This window comes from Pristis pectinata, chromosome 41, assembly GCF_009764475.1.
Source record: "Pristis pectinata isolate sPriPec2 chromosome 41, sPriPec2.1.pri, whole genome shotgun sequence".
Classification (NCBI taxonomy): Eukaryota; Metazoa; Chordata; class Chondrichthyes; order Rhinopristiformes; family Pristidae; genus Pristis; species Pristis pectinata.
The window spans coordinates 37,822-56,371 of NC_067444.1; the positions used below are offsets into that span (position 1 = coordinate 37,822).

Here is an 18,550-nt window from a genome sequence, read left to right on the forward strand (position 1 = left end):
GACCTATTTCCGCTTGTCTCACTCTGTGACTCTGTGATGATGCGCGCAAGAGTAAAACCAATTAGCAATGGCCAGAGTTAAGTGATCACGCATCCTCGGATCAGAGCGAATTCTGTAGTCCTATCACATCTGATTATGAATAGAGCTCTACAGTTAAACTGGCACCGGGAAGGGGAGACCATCAGAACACCCCCAAACTTAACGATGGTGGGACACAGTAAGTGAACGTCAAATAAAGGTGGAATGATCGCCCCTCCCTAACCGGTGACCTCCGCGACCAAGGAGAGTTGCAGCAAGTGGGAGGGGAAACTGCCAACTCCTTTTATGTCAGCACTGACATGGAAATGACTTACCCGAGAGCCTGCTGGAGTAGAAATGTCCAGTTTCTACAGCCCGAGAGAAGAGGTCAGTACCATAATTCTGACTTGAAACCAAAGAACTAATTCTTCATCATCTGCGTCACAATTATGGAACTCGCAACCTAACCGCACTGTGGGAGCACGTTCACCAGAGGGACGTTACGGGTTCAAAGCGGTGGCTTTTGACCAGATACTCAAGGGTAATAAGAGCTGGAGAATAAATGCTGGTCTTGACGGGGCATCTTCCAGATCCCGCAAATGAATCAATGTAAACACACATTTTGAAGTATAATATAACATGTTTTCGTCACTTACCAAAAATAATGATCGGGCTGCAAGTGAAGGAGGGTGCGAGATAGGTTGGTGAACTATAGTTGGAGATTTTTATGGGAAAGGATTTGGAGCCTAGGGAAATACCCACATTTGCTGGGCGTGTTTAAATAACGAGATGAGAAGGGGACTGGTAATAATACATCAATCCAGCATAAAAAGAAAACAAAGGTAATAAAAAGACATCCGAGGAAAGTGGTTGTTGCCAGAGTGACGAATAACCATCCTGAGTGTCAGAGAACAATGCTTTCCTTTTCCGAAGAATATGAGAAAATGCGGCTGGGTAGAGCGGTAGTAAGTTTGGACCGGAGATGATTGACTGTAGACGGTCATATTTCAGATAGTTGGCTAACGAGAAAGAGATACAATACATGTTATAGATAGGTATTTATGAAAACTGTCTATTACCATGGTAATGTGAAGCTCTCATGGCTCGACATCAACGACAGAGTAATATCCTGATTAGGAAGTTAAAGATATATTTGGTGTTCTTTCCCATTCACTTCTCAGACTCAAAGACTGCAGTCACCGAGCTTTTGTCAAAGTGGGACGATTATCAACTGTTCCAGTTGTCAAAGTTCCACGGGGCGAGACTGCAAGAGGCGATTGAAGAAGAGGTGGAAGGAGTCAGCTTCCTGCTAACTTACAAGGGACACATCAGTGTACAAGATCACCAGGTGAGTGGGAGAGGAATGTGTAGTTGGAGTGACACACCTAGCAGCGATATATCACTGACGTGCAAGTACAACAGATGTTGGAAGGATGAAATATTATAGGAAGACAATGGCACAAGTGAGGAAGAAACAGATAAACACATGTACTGTGATTATGGTAATAATGATCCGGCTGGTGGGCTAGAAGTCCACCCGTTTGTGTTCAAGGGCTGGGAAGGGATTGACTATAACTCCTAATTGGCTGAAATAAAATATTCACTCCTTTGGTGGAGCAAAGGAAAAAGAGAGACGAGAGACAGTCGCAGCAAGGAGAGAAAAAATGTTGAACAGCATCGGGACGCAGAACTTAAGAGAGGTTGGCTAATCGGTACATCCAATCGAGAACGGCATGACTGTTTATATCGTTGCCACAGTTCAATAATCCAGCCTGGCCCATCAACCTGTAACCCCATTTTTATCAAATATCGAACCACTCCTGACTTGCAAGCATCCAAAGTCTCTGTTTCCACCATCCTTCAGGAAACAGATGCACGTTTCTCTGGAAGGAAACACCTCGGATCTATCTTAAATGGGACAGACCTCATTTTAAAGTGAACAAAAATATTAAGTTTTGCCACAAAAGGGAACTCCCTCTTTACATTCACCAAGTTTAAATCCCTCAGAATATAGAATCTTCAATCGCCACTTCTCGTTATTCAGAATCCAAGGGATACAGGCCTGGACGATCCAATATTTCATTATAGAGTCACGGAGTCAAAGAACAACACAGTACGGATACAGGTCTTTCGGCCCAACAAGTCAATTCCGACCACTGTGCCCACCCAGCTAGTCCCAATTTCCTGCGTTCAGTCCATTTCTGTCTAAGCCCCGCCCCTCCCTGAATCTATTATGAAAACAGAACTTGTGAATATAAATGTGCAAACTGATGAGTAGCGAAAATATTTGAAGTAAATTACAAGCATCTGAAGAAAATAAAACAATAACAAAAATGGTTAAATTCACCATTCCCAAACACTGGATATTCCCATCACTGAACATGCCCAGTCATTGAATGTGTGAATCTTTCACTCTGCTTCTAATTATACTTATTGCTATTCTTTACAGGAAGTCGTTAAGCTCAAGGAGAAGGGAAACCGGGTGGATGGTTCCAAACGTCTCCTCAGCCTTGTGGTTGAGAAGGACCCTCACGTCCACAGGCTGATATGGAAATCCTATTTGAAAATGCACCATGTTGTACCGAAGTTGGACGCATTGCGCAAAGAGATGGAAGAACTCGGTACGGTAAAAACAGAGTTCAATATTAGATCCAAAATCTGCATCTTTCATCAGGATGTCTCACGACCTGATTTGTTTTTGTCTTGATTTCAAAAGCTTCTGATTCGACTGAACGTTTGAAGTTCATGGAAAGGTTATCTGAACTACCTGCGCAGCTCAGAGGTAAGGCATGAAATATAATTGCGTATTTCTCCTTTCGGAATCGTAATAATTGCTCGTTGTAGCCGGTGAGTAAGCAAAAGAGAAAAGAAACGGGGGCAGCTTGGCAGATAGGTAACGGAGCTGGGGTGGATATTAACGATGGTGGGTGATTGTTCAGTCTCAGTGCTGTATGTTCTTTGTATTCTGACGTAAAGTTCAACTACATTCATCCATAAACTGTAAGAAATACAAGTAGTACGACGCCTTTAACCCATTTCATACTTGAATACAATGAGTGATCTTCCAGTTCGACAACTTGCTATTCTTTCCCATATTTCTTCACGTTATGAGTCTCCATGAAATCAATAACCTGCTAGCTTGAACGCATTCAATAACTATTCAAAAACAACACAGATCACGGTATCTCGGCGATTACGTTGTTCTGTTACTAGTGTTGGAAATTGGTGATGCCTAGTTGTGGCTCTCCAGCCAGATCAAATAGCCATAGTGTCGGCAAAAACATTGTTCGAATCTTCTTATTTTATTCTGTAATAACTAGAATGTATAAGGTCATTCTATGCATCCCTTTCCGTATCAATACTCACATTCCTGGGATGAATAGGATGACATGCCACTGAGGCAAGCATAATCCTTCCTCCAGCAATCAAAACTGCACCTACCATGGTGAATAAATCCGTTCTTAGATAAGGAGACCGAAACTATAGCAACCTCAACAAGTCCCTCTGTATTTGCAACGAAAATCCCTTACTCCAGTTTTGCAATCCTCTTGGAAAGAAAAGGATGACATTCGGTTTCTGTTCCCATTTGCCCTCTTCAGGCTCTTAGTGACTTGTGCAGACAAATAAGGTTCCTTTCAATATCAGTGCTACCCAGACTCTCACCATTTAACACATATTCTGTTTTCCTACTGCAGGTATCAAAGTGGATGACCTCAAATTTTCCAAACTATGTTCCAACCGCTACTTCTCACCCATTTCTTCAGCATCTCTATCTTCGCTTTAAGCCTGTTTGCGTTCACCTGTGTCCTCACAATCCAACTGAGTTCAGTGTCGTCAGAAAGCGGGGAAATGAGACATTTCTTCCCCTCAGCCAATTCGTTGACGTAGACAACAAATCTCTGGGGCTCAGCATCGATCCCTACTGTAAGCCGATCAATAAGCCTCACAAGCTGAGAAGGATCTGTTTATTCTCACACTTAGTACCAAATTAAATGAACAACCTTCCATGCACTTCTGTATATGACCCACAACTACGCGTTAATCAACCTTCTCTGTGGGATCTTGTCGAAAGCCACCGTCAATTAAAATGCACCATATGGGCTGGTGCTACAATCTCTATTCCAACGTCACATCCACGGGTGCTCTCCCATCTATTGTAATAGTCAGATCCACAAAAAACTCCAACTCAACAGTCAAACCTGATGATAATTTCGTGAAACATTCATCCGTGCAATGCTATTATGTTTTACATTCCAACAGCAGCCGAAATATGCATGTTAACTTCATGTAGCTTGTGTGGAAGGGTAAACAAATTGTCTGAAAGTAGACTCCGATATTTTGGTTTTTCATAAATAGTTTTTCTATTCATTCTACAAGAGCAGTACACTTCACATTTTTAACGCCTGGTACTTGATATATAACTTTCTTGGACATTCATGAACAGTTACAGTCTCTTCCCTTTCTCTCGCTTGTGCTCTGTTATAACAATTCATGTTTAGGTCCCTTTCCACAGCACCACTTACATTTGCATACAAAGATTATTGTGATCTGACACCTTCCATCGCTCTGAATGCACCACCAACCACCCACCTCCGCCCCGCCGTTCACACACCACTTTCCACACTTTGCCAATTAACGCCTTTTTTCAGTTTCACTCACTGATCGTTCAATTTTCCCCTGAACAAATATTATCCTTCAATTCCATGTGTTTTAACTTCAGTTGTCTGTTTATGATGTTGAACGTTGTGGAACGTCTTCTGGGTGTCTGTGTGAAAGTCTCCATAGATTTTACTTTCTATCTCTGAAAACATCTTATGAGAATGTCCTACTATAGCGATTAAGGAGACAGTGTTGCAGGGTGAACAGTACTGAGTGCTCAATATTCCAGACTGAGCAATGGTCAAAAGAGAAAAGAGGTAAAATAAATGTTAAGCAAGGTATCACGGCGGTGTTAGGTAGTTAGATAGAGGTCGTAGACAGTGATACAAAATTGGTTGAATGATGTATAACAGCGAAAAGAAGACACGGTCGGAGTAGTCTAATAGATCCAAAGTCAATGGGGTGAACGTAAATTGGAAAATATCTTGGGCGTGTTTGAAGGGAACACAATTAGCCTGGTAGATTTTCATCAACACTTTGAACAGACGAACCAAACTGGTAAAACTATCGTAGAATAACATTATGACATTTAGAATGCGTCAGGTTACTTCTTGAGGAAATATGTTAAGAGACCTATCCGGGACAAAAACAAGGTTGCATTAGTTTTGCTTCTCTCTGTGTATCGATGAAGAATACACAACAGATCTTGTGAGTAAAGATCCGCCAGGAGGTGGTTATCATAATGTGACAGAATTCCAGTCGCAGTTTCCAGGTGGAAACCACAGGACAAAAGCCGGAATCTTGAACTTAAATCAGGACAACTATAAAGGTCTTCAGGTGGAATTCCGTCAAGCGAACATGATAAAAAAGCTGAGAGACAATGGGTGGATGAAAGGATACAAACCCGGTGAGGCTGACCTTATATCAGAGAACTGAATAGGATCCAGCAGGTGAAAAAGCTCATAAAAAGGGAAATTATTGATTTTGAGGGATAACTTGCGTGTTATATCAAAACAAACAGTACGAGCTCTTTTGTGTATAGGAAACAGACAGCAAAGGTAAGTGTAGGTCTCTGGAGAACAGTGCTCTCTAATTATTAACAAGAAGAAACTCGTCGACAAAATAAATCATTTCTGAGCCAGTAAATTTGATTACCATGAAATTGGTTGAACAACTGTGAGGAAAAAAATGACAAAGCAGGGTGTGAAAGATAAACGGTGGGCGAATTTCAAATAACAGAGAATAACAGAGAAAAACTCCCAACCACGAGAAATAGTGTCAGAGAAACTCATGGGGCTAAAGACAAAGAAACCGCGGGGAACAGATACCCTGCACAGAAGGGTTTCAAAGGAAATGGCTGAAGAGACAGAGGACCGATTGTTTGACTGTTTTCAAAATTCGGTAAATTCCGGGAGGGTGTCAGATTGTAAAATAGTTCAAAAATAGGGGAAGACCGAAGCCGGGGAACTACAGGAGAGTTAGCTTCAGTTGCAGCAGGATTTGGAGCGGGAGATTTGTAAAGAGGCGAGTCTCTGTGCGTGTTCTCGTGAGTATCACCTTGCAGGAGTCTCAAAGAGGCACATTTGGAAATTGCTATTTGTTGATGGCTAATTAACAGCAGCGAATAGGAGGAAAGTAGGTATAAGCGGAACACCCATTATGTGAGTGGACCAGATTTATAGTGGAGCACTTGAAGCTTTGGCTCAATAAGAGGCAAAGGTTAAAGTAAGTCTCTGGTAAGTTTCTGTCTTTGACTTTTCCTTTAGTGCCAGGCTAGAGTATTTAGAATGGCTCCGAGCTTAGTGGTGTGTTCATCGTTTGAGATGTGGGAGTTCTAGGAGACATCCAGTCTCCCTGATAACTACATCTGCACGACGTGCATCCAGCTGTATTTCCTTACGGACCGTGTTAGGGGACTGGAGCTGTAGCTGGATGACCTTCTGCTCCTACGAGAACGTGAAGTCCATAGAAAAGAGCTACAAGGCACAACCTGTACAAAAGGGACGGCTTACGCCTTAACTGAAGGGAAACCACTATTCTTGCGGGCAGGTTTGCTAGAACCGTCAGCAAGGATTTAAACTACTTTGAGTCACAGGTCACAGGTTGGTGCATTTAGTGTACAAGTAGATGCAGCGTATGCATAGACCGTAAGGAAGTATAGTCAGTTGGATGGGCTGAAGTGTGTCTACTTTAATGCGAGAAGTTTCAGGAACAAGTCTGATGAACAGAGCGTGGGTAACTACATGGAACAACGACACTGCAGCCATTACGGAGACTTGGCTGTCACGAGGTCAGGGATGGCTGCAGGATATTCCGGGGTTTAGATGCTTCAAAGGGGACAAGGACGAAGTGAAAATAGGTGGGGAGTGGCTTTACTGATCAGGTACAGTATCACAGCTGTAGAAAAGGAGGATGTTCTGGAGAAATCGTCTACTGAGTCCGTATGGATGAAAGTCAGAAACAGGAAGGGAGGATCACACTTTTGGGCGAGGTCTACAGACCCCCCAATAGCAGCAGAGACACTGACAAGCAGATCGTGAGGCAGATTTTGGAGGTGCAAAAATAACCGGGTTGTTGTCATGGGTGATTTCAACTTCCCGAATATTGATTTGCACCTCCTTAGTGTAAAGGGAATAGATGGGGTACAGTTTCTTAGGTGTGTACAGGAAGTATTCCTGCCACGGTATGTGGACAGGCCGACTGGAGGAGAGGCCATTTTGGACCTGGTACTAGGCCATGAGCCTGATGAGGTTTCAGATCTCTCGGTGCGAGAGCGTCTTGGAGGCAGTGACCATTTCCTTGACCTTTCCCATCTCTTTTGAGAAGGATGGGAGCAGACGATATGCGAAAGTATTTAATTGGGCGAAGGGGAATTATCATGCTATTCTGCAGGAACTTGGAAGCGTAAATTGGGGAAATATGTTCTTGGGGAGGTTCACAACGAAATGTGGAGGCTGTTTAGCGCGCACTTGCATGGGTTTGTCCCACTGAAGCAGGGTAAGGATGGTAAAGTGAAGGAACAATTGTTGACAAGAGACAACGAACATATTTCCAGAGTAAGAAAGGAAATTACTTAAGGTTTATTCAGAAAGGTTCAGAGGGCCTCGTCGTGTTACAAGGAAGCCAGGAGGGAGCTAAAGAATGGATTTAGCAGAGCTAGAAGGGGAATGAGAAAGCCTTGACGTGTAGGATTAAGGAAAACCAAAGGCAATCCACACGTAGAGGAAGAATAGGAGGATGACTAGAGTGAGGGTAGGATCGATCAGTGATTAAAAGGGAGACATGTGCCTGGAGTCGGAAGAGGGAAGAGAGGTCCTTAATAAATACTTTTCTTCAGTAGTTCCCAATGAGTGAGGTCTTTACGTCTGTGAGGATGGCGTAAAACAGGTTGATACGCTAGGGAATGCGATTTGAGGAAAGAGGATGTGCTGTAACTTCTGGGAAAACATTAGGACAGGTATGTCACTGGGGCCGGACGGGATATATCCAAGGTCCAGGAAGTGGGGGAAGAGATCGTTGCGCCTTAGCAATGATCTTTTCATCCTCACTCACCATAGGAGTAGTGGCAGGTGACTGGATGGTGGCACCTGTTGTCCCTTTGTTCATGAAATGGAGTAGGGACAACTCTGAGAATTACAGGTCTGTGAGTCTTACTTCAGCGGTGGGCAAATTACTGGAGAAGATTCTCAGAGACAGGGTTTATGGGCATTTGGAGGAACATAGGCTGATTCGGGTAAGTCAGCATGGCTTTGAGAGGGGCAGGTCATGCCTCAGGAGCCTGATTGAATTCATTGAGGATGTGACAAAGCACATTGATAAAGGTCGAGCAGTGGATGTGGTGTACATGGATTTCAGCAAGGTGTCTGAATAAGGTTCCTCATGGAAGGCTCATTCAGAAAGTCAGGAAACATAGGATCCAGTTTAACTTGGCTATGTGGATTCGGAATTGGCTCACCCATAGAGGACAGAGGGTGGTTGTAGACGGATCATATTCTGACTGGATGTCGGTGACGAGTGGTGTTCCGCAGGGATCTGTTCTGGGAACTCTGCTCTTTGTGATTTTTATAAATTACTTGAATGAGGATGTGGAAGGGTGGTTTAGTAAGATTGCAGATGACACGAAGGTTGGTGGTGTTGTGGATGGTGTTGAAGGTTGCTGTTGGTTACAAAAGGAAATTGACAGGAAGCAGAGCTGGGCTGAGAAGTGGCAGATGGAGTTCAACCCGGAAAATTGTGAAGTGATACACTTTGGAAGATTGAAGTTGAAGGCAGAATACAAGGTTAATGGCAGGATTCTTAGCAGTGTGGAGGAACAGAGGTATCTTGGGGACCACGTCCATAGATCCCTCAAGATTGCCGCGCAGGTTGATAGGGTTGTTAAGAAGGCGTGTGGTCTGTTGGTCTTCATTAGTCGGGGGATTGAGTTCAGGAGCTGCCAGGTAATGTTGCAGCTCTATAAAACTCTGGTTCGACCACACTTGTAGTATTGTGTGCAGTTCTGGTCGCCTCATTATAGGAAGGATGTAATGGCTTTAGAGAGGGTGCAGAAAATATCTACCAGGATGCCACCTGGATTGGAAAGCATGTCGTATATGAGGATAGGTTGAACGGGCTTTTCTCTTTGGTGTTATGGAAGATGAGAGGTGTCTAGATAGAGGTGTGCAAGCTGATAAGAGACATAGATCAAGTGGACAGTCAGACATTTTCCCAGGGCGAAAACGGCTAACACAAGTGGCATAATTTTAAGGTGATTGGAGAAAAGTGTTGGGGGATGTCATAGGTAAGTTTTGTTTGTACACGGTGATGTGTGCGTGGACTGCACTGCAGGCAGATGTGGTGGAGACAGATACATTAGGGACATTTAAGACACTCGTCCATAGCCACATGAATGATAGAAAAATGGAAAGCTATTTGGGAGGAAAGTATAGGTTATATCTCAGAGCTGGATAAAATGTCAGCACAACATCGTGGGCCGAAGGTCCTGTACTGTAATGTTCTGTGTTCTACTATCTGTTGTCAGAATGCTAGATTCAGTACTGCAATGGGAAATAATCATTTAGGAAATATAAATATAATCAAGCATTGTTTTAGGAAAGGTGAATCATTAATACATTCCTCGAATTCTGAGGAAGAGATGTGGGACTTAAAACAGGAGCTCATGACATATAGACCCAGATGCCCGTGTGTATAAATCACAAGAACTTACCAGGCAGGTCAAACATGTCATGAAAAAGGCAAACAGCATTTAGCCTTTAGTGCAAAGGGCCACAATACACAATTCCCCATTACACACCTCTGCTCAACAGATTAATATGGGTTTACAAACTTCAGTATTCTGGGAAAATTATCTGTTTGTGAACACTGTTAATCCCGCGTTGAAGAATATAAAGGACATCGGGATCAAAGTTGAACTTTCACAATTGAGTCCGTATCAGAATAAAGGGAGATATGAAATGTATATTTGCAACTGGTCGTGTCGGGCGGGCTGGCACTGACTGAAATTCACCCTCTGCAACAAAGCTTATGTGTGCAATTAATTAAATCATTTAAAAGAAATCTGAGAAGTGAGCTCGATATTTCATCATTTTCTTGAAAAAACAAACATTGTTTTCATTTTCTGTCTGTTCCCATGGAAGATGTTCAACAGAAACACAAGGAGACCCTGCGGACACAGACTGAAACACTGAGAGTGAACACCATCCTGATGAGGGAGAAGGTGAAGGTTTTCCAGCTGGTTGATCGATACGCTGAGCTCACGGTCACTTCCACTGTTCGAGATCGGAGACTTGTGGAACATGAGCTGCTGGCAAGAGGCCGGGACCATGAGGAATGGAGAGAGAAACATCTCCGGGGAGAGCTTAGAAAAATCCGGAATGATCAGTTGTTCAAAAGTTGCTTTTCCCAGAGTAAATCCAAATCTGGGAGTTCGGCAGCAGTGCCCGGAGTCCCGGGGATTGGAAAAACAACAATGGTGCAAAAGATTGTTTATGACTGGGCCACGGGGAAAATATACCATAATTTCCAAATTGTCTTCAGTTTCAAATTCCGAGATTTGAACTCCATTAACTGCAGAACAATCTTTATGGAAGTGATTCTGGATCAGCATCCTTACTTTGGGAATATCCTGGGAGATGTCTGGAAGAATCCTGAGAGGTTGTTATTTATATTCCATGGTTTAGATGAATTCAAGCACAGAATCGATTTTGCTGACAGCCGGAGAGACACAGAACCTCAACACATGTGTCCAAATCCCGAGTGGTGGTGTGAAGTGTCTGACATTGTGTACAGTTTAATCCAGCACAAGCTGCTGCCAGGGTGTTCAGTGCTGGTGACCACTCGTCCAACTGCGTTACATTCATTAGAAAAGGCGGAGATCAGTGTCTGGGCTGAAATCTTGGGATTTGTTGGTGAGGAACGGAAGGAATATTTCAACAAGTATTTTGAAGATCAGACGGTGGCAGCAGCTGTTTTGAAATATGTGGAGGAGAACGTGATCCTGTACACCATGAGCTACAACACCTCCTACTGCTCGATCCTCGGTCTGGCACTGGGCCCCTTCTTCACACAAAGACACAGGGACCCGCAGCGAGTTCCCAAGATCATCACCCAACTATATTCCTCCTATATTTACAATATCCTGAAAAAACACGGCCGTGAGATTGAAAGTTCCCGTGATGTGTTACTGAGAGTTGGTCAAGTGGCCTTCACAGGAGTGTCCGAGAAGAAGATTGTGTTCACAGATGGAGATTTGATCAACTACAGTCTGCAGCCTTCCCCGTTCCTGTCTGGGTTCCTGGTAGAACTTTTGGAAAGAGAAGTTTCTGGCCGGAGCGTGGTGTACAATTTCCCACACCTCACCATCCAAGAGTTTGTAGCCGCACTCGCACAATTCCTGAGTCGGCATCCCGGGGATATGCTGAACCTCCTCACTGAAGCCCACAGATAGGATGGGAGATTTGAGGTATTTCTCCGTTTTGTTGCTGGTCTCTCCTCCCCAGCGTCATCCCGGGCGCTGGAGGAGTTCCTGGGTCCATTTCCCCATCAAAGAATCTGTCGAGTGATTGACTGGGTGAAGGAGGAGGTGAAACGTCAGAGTGGATACGCAGGGAGTGAAGCTGGTAAAAGGAGCCTCTTGAACACACTGCACTACCTGTTTGAATCTCAGAACCGTGGACTGGCTCAGGTCACACTGGAATCTGTAGAAATACTTTCATTCATTGGCTTGCGACTGACCCCGATTGACTGCGCCGTCCTGTCTCATGGCATTGGGTTCTGTGATATAATAAAACACCTCGATCTCTGGCGCTGCTACATTCAGTGTGAAGGGCTCCAGCGGCTGGTACCCGGGCTGCACATATGTCGGGTATTGGGGTAACTTGTGGTAATTTGTTTCTATTTTTAAATTTTAAAACTTTCCCGATTTGTATTTCTTCTGTGCGACTCCCTGCCCCACCTCACCCTCCCGGTGCAAATCTTTCTTTCATCTGTTCCCTCGGCGGGACTCTCTCCCCTACACTCACCCTTGGCCCGGCCAATCTCTCTCAACCCGCATACCTGGCGGGTCCACATTCCTCCCGGTCATCCCCGGCCCATCTACTCCTCCTCCACCCCTGGCCCGTCCACACTCCCTCTCCAAATGCCGGCCCGGCCACTGTCCCTCACTGCCCCGGCCCGGCAACTCTCCCTCCCCCCACCCACCCCCTGACTGGCAAATCTCACACCCTCTATCCCCGTCGCAGACCCCCTCCCTCCCCCTCAGTGTGACTCTCCCTCTCCCTTCCTCAGTTTAGGTTTTGTTCTTCCCTCCTAACGCTCTGCGTGTGTGTGACTTACCCCTCTACCCAGCCCAGTCTCTCTCGCTCGCTCTCACTAACGCTCTGAGACTGAAGGGGTGGAATTTACACAGCACTTTATTGGATAAATTACTGACATTTTTGAGGGACCAAGAGCTGGGCACTGAGGGCTGTAATTAGTAATTAATTTCCTGAAGCGTCTCATGTAATATCCGAGTTATATCCTGTTATGTCAGACTCTGACTGGACCCCAGGTGTGAATCAGTTTGTTCCTCACTCTGTCTGTCTGTGTTTTGACTGGGGGAGAATGACCTGGGAGATTCGGGAGTGAAACTGGTGTCTGCGGCTCTGAGGGACCCAGAGTGTAAAATACAGGAACTGCGGTAAGTCCCAGACTGTGAGAGATTGTGTTTACAGTCACTGGGTGCCTGACTCTGAATATTAATGTGGGCGGTAATTGTGTAGCTGATAAACCCTGGGCATTTGCACCGTCTCCTGTCTACGTGTGTCCCTAACCCTCACTCTCTCTCATCTCCAGGTGTGAGGTGAACCGGCTCACAGATTCTGTTGCCGAGGATCTCGCCTCAGCACTCAGTACAAACCGCTCACTGAAGGAGCTGGACCTGACTGGTAATAACCTGGGAGATTCGGAAGTGAAACTGGTGTCTTCAGCTCTGGGGAACCCAGAGTGTAAAATACAGAAACTGCGGTAATTCCCAGACTGTGAGAGATTGTGTTTACCGTCACTAGGTGTCTGACACTGAACATGAATGTGGTCAGTAATTGTGTTACTGATAAACCCTGGGGGTTTGCACCGTCTCCTGTCTCTCTGTGTCCCTCACTCCCACTCTCTCTCTCTCTCATCTCTCAGCTGAGGACGAACAGTCTGACAGATTCTGGTGCCGAGGATCTCGTCTCCGCTCTCAGTACAAACTGTTCACTGACAGGGCTGGACCTGGGATTAAACTTCCTCAGAGACTGATCTGTCCCCGCTCTACGCCGCCTCATCCTGACCCTCCCGGGTCTGCAGTGGATCGGGTGAGTGTTTGTTTTCATGTTTAATGTGATAGAATATCAGTGGATCTGCGGGCTTTTCCGATGACATCTGTCTGCAAGTGTTGTTGGAACATTAACCCCAGTCCCCAGTTACTGTCGGATGTGGAATCTGTTTATTCCCTCTTTATTCTTCACTCTGTTTCAGGCTGGGGGAGAATCAGTTCAGTTCAGTTTAAATGGATGGATTCAGCTGAAGTCGCTGGAGGGAACCAGAACCGGACTGACGGTGGAGCTGTGAACGTCCCAGTGTACAGATATGCCCGCCCCTTGGCCGCCTTCCACTTTAAACGCGCGTTCTCCTGGTTTAAATCCCAACGGCCGTAACGGTTCCCAGGTGGAGCGCAGCGCGCCCCTTTCCGCTGTAACGTCAGGGGGAGTCCCGCTGTTACGGATTTGATTACTATTCGGGAATGTGCCTTTGAGTCATAGCACAGTGGTGTGTGTGTGTGTCTGTGTCTGTGTCTGTGTGGCGTGCTTACGTCAACAGAAGATAAGGACGTAATGTCGTTTTTGGAGCAGTCAGTCAGTCAGGAGAGAGAGAGAGAGGGACCAGCCAGCTGGTCTCCATCGATGGATGGTAAAATAATAACTGTGTCTGTCACTACAATCCACGTATCGACTTTTGAAATAATCCAGTGGAGTCCACTTGTTCGTTAAACTGTCGAAGGAAACAGGTATTTGTGTGGACGGCCACGTCTCGGATGACTTTCGGTCTGGCAGATACTTCAGAACAAAGGACTGGAGATAATAAGTGATTGAGGTGTCGTATGAGTTCCAAAGTGGAACATTTGCATTTCGTAATTACTCTTTATTTTCTATGTACATTTCCTCTTCATTCAACGGTGGTTTTACAGAAGCCTTTGCTCACGTTTCACCTTACGGCTTGCTGAACTGAACTTTCAGAAGTATTCCTGGACTTGGAGTTTGGGTTCTTTGCCACACACACACTTCGAGTTTAGTATTTGGGTTTAATGTTTAAGATCTAACATTTTTACTTCTAATATTCTAACATTTTTACTTCTGTTTCTTATTATCATAAGTAATTATTATAAAATAGCTTTTAACACTTACACATGTGTTTCTTTTGTTGCTGGTACGTGACACCGCTGACAAGTGACCCGGCCGCTGACATGGATATCCGGGGCTGTATGCCCCCTAACGGGGCCCTGGGGATTACAGAGGTATGAAGGCCCAGGCCAGACGAGGACACGAGTGATCGCATTCAGTATCCTGGGTAGGGCTCACTCTGGGACACCACTGATGGCATTCAGAGTCCCCGGTGGGGCTCAATATGGGAACAGCAGTAATACCATTGAGTGAGACAGGGGGCAAATAGCCGCGTTTGGAACATCTGTGGCTACGTTGCTGAGGGGATAGGGGTGGAAATTTTACTTCATTCAGCAGCCTGTGTATACAGCAGTGATAATTTGTAGAATACCTCAATAGATAACCATAGACCTGCAGCGTTCTCGGACACGGTCCTGAGGTGTGATTTGTAACCGTGCTGTTAATTTGAGTGAAGATCGAGAGCATCCTGCAACTCCTTCTGATGCAAAATGACGTTGATAAAAGGGACTGATTATTCAACCTGCCGCTCATTGCCGCTTGTGTGTTAATTGAGCGCGGTAGGCACTTAATTGCAAGCAGCTTATTTTACCCGAAAGTCAGAAAGTTACTCAGTGTTTAATTTGTAATCGGCTAAGTGAACTCAATAAACCTTGGTCAGTTCGGTTCTGAGTTCCTGTCTTGGTGTCTGTCTTGAGAAAAATGGGCGACAGGACACCAGAGCGGCACAGAGCGCCTGTTTTTGCGGAACAGACCCAATGCTTCAACAGTGGCATCGAGAGCCCAACACTGCCAGAACAGCGGAGTGTAGCGCAACGTGAGCCCGGAGCGTCCCTCACCGACAGAAAACTAGCGGTACACTGCAACTTCAGCCCACAACTTCCCTCACCGATAGAACACCAGTGGTACACTGCAACATCAGCCCACAGCGTCCCTCACCGACAGAACACCAGCGGTACACTCTAACATTAGCCCACAGTGTCCCTCACCGACAGAACACCAACGGTACACTGCAACATCAGCCCACAACATCCATCACCGACAGTACACCAGCGCGTACACTGTAACCAGCCCACAGCGTCCCTCACCGACAGAACACCAGCGGTACACTGTAACATTAGCCCGCAGCGTCCCTCACCGACAGAACACCAGCGGTACACTGTAGCATCAGCTCACGGCGTTCCTCACCGACAGTACACCAGCCGTACACTGTAACATCAGCCCACAGCCCCACTCACCGACAGGGCAGTTGCATTATATGATTTGATGGAGAAGGGAGCAGACCCAGAAAGAGGGATCGAAACTGGGAGAGAAGAATGGGTGAGACGGGGTGTAGAAAGAGATGGGAGAAAGGTTTGGGGAGGAGTTGGAGAGGGCGTGAGGAAGCGGCGAGAGAGGGTTTGGGAAACTGGTCGTGGGGCATCTTACAGAGCGGGGTGGGGAAGAGCAGGGAGAGGTCGGGAACAGGATGGGGAAAGTCGTTGGAGACGTGTGGGGAAACGGCGAGAGTGTTTGGGTAAAGGGAGGACCGTGGTTTGGAAAGGAGGGGGAGTGGTTGGGGACAGAGGGGAAATGGGATGGGGAAGAGGAGGGTGGGGAAAGTTGGTGGAGGGGTGTTGAGAGATAGGGTAGCGAAATCCGGAGAGAAGTGTGGGGAAAGAGGGTTTGAGGAAGGGAAGAGCTGGGAAAAATGTGATTGGGAAGAGGGGGGTTGGGAAAATGAGTGTAGGGCATGGGGGAGTGGAGCTGAGGAAGGGGGTAGTTGTGTGGAAAGGCTGAGACGGAGAGAATGATTGAGGAAGATGAGAGGTGTGAGACAGCGTCAGAGAGAGAACAAGTGGTAGAGAGCGAAAGGGGGAGAACGAGGGGACAGAAAGAATGGAGACGGCAGGAGGGAAAGGAGATGAGGGAGAGTTAAATAGAGATGAGGGGAAGAGGTGAGAGGGGGAGCGAAATGGGGAGATAATGGAGTGCGTGGGAGAGAAGGGTGAGAGAGCTATGAGAGAGAGGGGAAGCGGAGGGTGGGGGAGCAAGTGAGGGGAGGGTACAAAAGCAGGAAAGAGGGGAGTAGAATGTGAGAAATCGAGGGGGTGAGCGACGGACAGATGGAAGGAGAGGCGAATGAAAAGGGGATAATGAGGGGTGAGAGGTGACCGAAGGCAGATGAGGAGGCAGCAGGGGTGTGACGGGTGCGGGGAGAGAGGTGACAGAGATCGAAAACAGGAGAGAGAGAGAGAGAGGAGAAGCTGAAAGGGGAGAGGTAGCAGAGAGAGCCGCGAGGGGGGGAGAGCTGGAGAGGCGGATGGAGTCGTGGAGAGACAGGTGTCGGGGCCGGGTGAGTCCAGAGACGGATACGAGTGGAGGGGAGGTGGTATCATAGAGACGGGAAGGGGTTACAGATACGGCAGGGGTGCAGGGCCCGAATGGGAACACGGAGGCGGGGGTAGCTGCTCAGGCCGGAGTGTGTCACAGTGACGGGGAGGGGTGTAGGGATTGGAGGGGATCACGGAGACAGCGAGAGGTGCAGGGTCCGGTGTTGGCCACAGACAGAGGTAGACGTATGTGCGGGAGGGGGTTACAGAGATAGGGACGGTTATAGGGGTTGGAGTGCGTTACGGTAATAGGGAGATTTATGGGGCTTGAGGGTGTGGTTACAGAAATAGTGAGGGGTGTTGGATACGGAAAGTTTACAGAGTTAAAGAGGGGTGCCGAGGCTCGAGGGGATTATATCGATAGGGTGACTTATGGAACGATGGGTTTACAGAGATCGGGAGGGATATCGTAGAGGAGGGGGTCACAGGCAGACGAAGGGTCGTGGGTGCCGAAGGGGATTACAGATACAGGGAGGGGTGTAAGATCTGGAGGGAGGATCACAAAGACGTCGGGGGTGTAGGGGCCGGTGAGGCAGTCACAGAGATGTCGAGGGGTGTCGGGGCCGGTGGGGGATCAGAGAGACGTGGAGGGGTGTAGGGGCCGGAGGGTCTCACAGACATGGGAGGGGTGTAGGGGCCGGAGGGATTACAGAAATAGCAAGGCGTGTAAGGGCCAAAAATGCCTGAGTCTTGGCAGTGTGACTGACTGGGGTTCTGAATGTGAAAGCTGACATTAACTGCCTTCGTGCATCAGGGTGTTTTCCAATCATCCTCGGACCCAACAAGCAATCAGACAATCCTGCTCAGGATGCAGTCGGAGCAGCTTCTACAAGTCCGGAGCTTCCCCCTCCTTCCCCCATAAACACAAATGAAACGGTCGGTGCAAACGCTGGGAATCTGAAATGGAAACAGAAAATGCTGGATCCATTTATCAGGTCGAGCCGCACCCGTGGAGGGAGAAACTGAGGAAACTGAGTGAGTGCGGGCGGTTGTGTAAACACTCAGGAGATCGGGCAGACTCTGTGTGGATAGATGGAATTTAACTCGGACAAGTGCAAAGTGATGCGTGTGAAATGTGAAACAAGTGCAGGACACACACAGTGAATATCAGGGCCATTTGTTGTAGGACAGAGAGAACCGGGGTACAGGTACATCGTTCCCTGTTAGAGCCACGGGTAGACAGGGCAGTGAAGAATGCGTACGGCACGTTGGATGCATTGCGGCTTTGGACGGCATCTGCTCTGCCCGTGACCGCAATAAACTGCAGAGAGTCGTGGACACAGCTCAGCACATCATAGAAACCAGCCTCCCATCTATGGACTCTCTCTACGCTTCTCGCTGCCTCTGTAAAGCAGCCAACATTATCACCGACCTCTCCCACCACAGAAATTCTCTCTTCTCCATCCTCCCGTACGGAAGAAGATGCAGAAGACTGAAAGCACGTTCCACCAAGCCCAAGGTCAGCTTCCATCTGTTATAAGACGATTGAACGGTCCCTCAATACAAAAAGAATGACACCAGACCTTATAATCTACCTCGTTCTGGCCTTGCACCTTATTGTCTGCCTGCACTGCACTTTCTCTGTAACTGTAACACTTAATTCTACATTCTGTTATTGTTTTCCTTTGTACTGCTTCGGTGAACTGA

General features: G+C 46.7%; 1 protein-coding gene across 1 annotated transcript in view; it reads left to right on the forward strand.

Annotated features, from left to right (window-relative positions):
* Positions 1–18,550, forward strand: part of LOC127587579 (NACHT, LRR and PYD domains-containing protein 12-like) — an 89,446-nt gene that overhangs the window by 6,135 nt on the left and 64,761 nt on the right. The window contains exons 4-10 of the mRNA XM_052045990.1: positions 1,200–1,366; positions 2,468–2,639; positions 2,735–2,800; positions 10,254–11,532; positions 11,665–11,988; positions 12,949–13,119; positions 15,230–15,386. Coding sequence (XP_051901950.1) covers positions 1,200–1,366; positions 2,468–2,639; positions 2,735–2,800; positions 10,254–11,532; positions 11,665–11,988; positions 12,949–13,119; positions 15,230–15,386 — 2,336 coding nt within the window. The remainder of the gene's footprint in view (positions 1–1,199; positions 1,367–2,467; positions 2,640–2,734; positions 2,801–10,253; positions 11,533–11,664; positions 11,989–12,948; positions 13,120–15,229; positions 15,387–18,550) is intronic.